Consider the following 3,659-nt stretch of genomic DNA (forward strand, 5'->3'; position numbering starts at 1 on the left):
AGGAAGGCCAACCGCACCCTGTCATGCATCCACAGACGCATCTCAAGCAGGTCCAAGGAGGTGATCCTCCCCCTCTGTGCAACACTGGTCAGGCTGGAGCTGGAGTACTGCATCCAGTTCTGGGTGCCGAACTTCAAGAGGGATGTGGACAACATGGAGAGGGTCCAGAGGAGGGCCACTCACATGATCAGGGGGAAAGCAGGGCAGGCCCTACGAGGAGAGGCTAAGGGACCTGAACCTGTTCAGCCTCCACAAGAGAAGGCTGAGGGGGGACCTAGTGGCCATTTACAAACTAGTCAGAGGGGACCAGCAGGCACTGGGGGAGTTCCTGTTCCCCCGAGCACTGCCAGGAGTGACTAGAAATAAGAGTCAGAGTCAGTCAAGCTGGTAGGGAGTAGATTCAGGCTAGATATCAGGAGGTGCTACTTCACTGTCAGGGTGGCTAGGATCTGGAACCAACTTCCAAGAGAAGTGGTGCTGGCTCCTACCCTGAGGGTCTTTAAGAGGAGGCTAGATGTACACCTTGCTGGGGTCGTTTGACCCCAGTACTCTTTCCTGCCATGGCAGGGGGTCGGACTTGATGATCTGCTAAGGTCCCTTCCGACCCTACCAACTATGAAACAAACCTCTGGAGGTCCCTTCCAGCCCAACTTTTCTAGGATTGGTCCGATTCATAGGAATGCAAGGAACTCACCTGACATAATTCTGTCAGAGGCACCTAGTCGCGTAAACACTCTGTCAACAGGAGTAAGCCTGCAAGCTTCGGCAGGTAAGTAACATCCCAACTGAGCCATTATTACCAGGAGGCCAGCCTGCCAAGTGAGAAAGGACAAAAGCTGAAGAAACTTCTCGTCCCATGTGCTCATTTGGTATTTAGCTCTCCAGCGAGAACAAAAGAAACAAACTGCATTTCTTCCCCCCTGCTCTTCCCCAACTGACACTGCATTGCATAAAGCTGCTAGAGTGTACAGAGCTCAGGCTAAGTGGGACTGAGCCTAGTTAATACTCCCACAAATCTCCAAAGGAACAGAGTACTGCAGGAAGTCTGAGTTTATCACCTGGTACTCTCTTCCCCCCTCCCTCCCCTCCCACAAGCTCCCATGCACCCAAACATGTCATGAATCAACACCTCAATATGCCAGCAGGGGAAGTGTGTTGTGAAAAGCACCCACTGACTGCACCTTATGTGGCCATTAAAGACCCTGTGACACATTCTGACAGTCTAGATTTTAGCCCTTTTGTTCCTAGCTAAGTTAAGTTGGTTAGTTACCCCCAAGCTATCTAAACACCTACTGCATTTTTATGCCATAGTTTAAATTGCTGTAGCATTGCTGTATGCTGCCAACTAACCTTGTAACCACCCAGGAAGTGAACAAATTTCAAATCATGCTGTTAAATAATAATTCCTCTATGCAAAGTCAATTAGTAATTGGTAAAAATGAGCCATATTCCACAGTCACCTGTCTCATAAGTGTAGATTTGCCACCCATATTTGGGCCAGTTACTAGAACACAGTAGGCTTCACTAGTGCTCTCTTCATCTTCATCCTTGCAGCCTATCACAATATTATTGGGAATAAAATCATCCCCAAAAAAAGTTTTTGTAATGCATGGATGGCAGGAACCTTTAAGCTCCAAGAAGGGCAGAACATTGTTCTCTGGCAGCAGAATCACAGGTCGACACATTGGTCCTTCACCATCTCGACTATAATTAGCAAAGCACAGCAGGACATCTACAGAAATCAGAGAAATGTCATTAATTTAGGTTATTCCCTTTCTCTATTCTGCGCATTCCAAGAACATCTGAGAACAGAGGACCCCACATCCCAGGGTATATATTATTGAAGATATTTCTCCTTTATTAGGGCACCACTTTATAAATGTTTAACATCTGCCTAAAGCTTATGTTTGAAGGCAAAAAACAAAACAAAACAACCCCCCTCCCTCCCAAAAAACCCAAACAAGCTCAGCTGTGGTTTTACTTACTGCATCTTACACTATTTTCTCCTTTTTCAGATTGAAAACCAAGGAGGAAAACCTGTTTCCATGACAATGCATTATTTAGTAGCAAAAGGCATTCAACTGCATTATTTTCGTTGCAGTATTACTTGAAATGTATTTCAGTGAAGTTTTAAAATACTGAAAGGCTGTGGTCCTATCAAAGGGGGATGCAAATCCATATTGTTATTTTGGGCAATGCGTGTCACCTTTGGAGCTGGTGCAGCTCTAAGTCAAGTGCTTAATCACAGACCCTGTGCACTAGCACTGCTAGCTTTTATTTCACTATTGCCTGGAGCACAGATCAAAATTGCTCCATGCTAGGAAAAAATTCCCCAAAGTAACAACCGTGCTTACAATTCTGCAGAGGTGGAAGGTGACCAGATCACCCTTCCTTCCAAAAGTAAGAAGGGGATCCGAGGGAGTTAATTTGTTGTCCTGCTCTCTCACTTGTTTCACCCCCTCTGCCCCTCAACTTTGTAAGACATAAAGAAGTGAGGAAGACCTTCTATTTGCTGGTATCTTGCAAAAACAGTGGACAGGGCACCAGCCCAAGAAGAAGGGAGAAACGATACTTGGTCTTGGCTAGGCTACAGGTTCACATAGTTCCATTAAGAATCCTTTCTGCAGCAGTAGCTGGGATGCTGCACCCCTCAGGGAATGCAAGCTCCTAATCTAGGGTTACAATTCCCAGGTAACATGGCCTTGCTGACCAAGGTACACTAAACTGTGGAGGAGGATGTTGCTGGCCATGTGTGTGCCTTTACATGTGGCACAGATAAAAAAAAAAATTAAACACTGCAGGGACCAGCCAACAATTTCTCCTGTCATATCATGGCACCGGAGAAAACCGAATCAGGCAGACACTTGTCATTTTCATACTCAGATGAGGCACCACAAACTGCTGCGCTCAGGACTTTTATGGAAAACTTGCAACTGACCCATGGTTCATTTTAGTTTGCCGCGGTCAGGGTGGCAGTAACTCAGCACCATCAGTTCCCTTACTAACTTGATAAGTCTCTAGATAAAAGCTTACCTAGGACAGCAAAACATTCCACTGCTGTTTGCCAGTCTTTATTGTTTTTATCAAAGTTGTAGAAGAGTCGCCTCATGCAATCTTTCACAGCCGCATCTCTCCGCTCCTCAGCGTTGACCATGTCAGCCAGCATCTTCTCGATCTCCTTGGTCCAGTAGCGTTTGTAACCCTTTCTGGTGGACTTCAATTCATACTCCTCAGGCAAGCCACGTGTCACTACGCTTTCTGGAATTTCTATTTGATATCTATTCTTGCCTGCCCCCCAGTACAGCATAGTTTTGAATCCAAGTAGCTTGCGCTGCTTATTCAAATATTCCCGAAGATCCTCTTCCAGGTCTTTTATATCCTGCAAGGCCTTATCATAATCAGGGTCAAACCCAGACTTTGGTGTGATCACCCCAGTTTTTCGAGCCTGATTATGGTCAAAAGCAGTGTCCCATCTTTTAAGCTCTGCGTGGAGGTCTGGAAAGCGGCCCTCTGGAGTTTTAGACTTGCGGGTCACTACTTGTTTAAGTATTTTGGATTTGAAATCATCAGCAGTTTCTTCCATCATGTCTATGATCTCATTCATTGCCTTAAACCCTTCCAGTGCAGACAGAAAGTCAGCAATTTTTTTTTTGCTGTAC

The 3,659-nt window shown here is 45.8% G+C and overlaps 1 protein-coding gene across 1 annotated transcript in view; it reads right to left on the reverse strand.

The window, feature by feature from the left end:
• Nucleotides 1–3,659, reverse strand: part of MSH6 (mutS homolog 6) — a 37,974-nt gene that overhangs the window by 14,418 nt on the left and 19,897 nt on the right. Inside the window, exons 4-6 of the mRNA XM_019516305.1 lie at nt 3,034–3,595; nt 1,461–1,732; nt 695–812 (exon numbers count right to left, since the gene is read on the reverse strand). Of these exons, the coding sequence (XP_019371850.1) occupies nt 695–812; nt 1,461–1,732; nt 3,034–3,595 (952 nt within the window). The remainder of the gene's footprint in view (nt 1–694; nt 813–1,460; nt 1,733–3,033; nt 3,596–3,659) is intronic.

The sequence above is a fragment of the Gavialis gangeticus genome, unplaced genomic scaffold, assembly GCF_001723915.1.
Source record: "Gavialis gangeticus isolate Ggan-Ray unplaced genomic scaffold, GavGan_comp1, whole genome shotgun sequence".
Lineage (NCBI taxonomy): Eukaryota > Metazoa > Chordata > Crocodylia > Gavialidae > Gavialis > Gavialis gangeticus.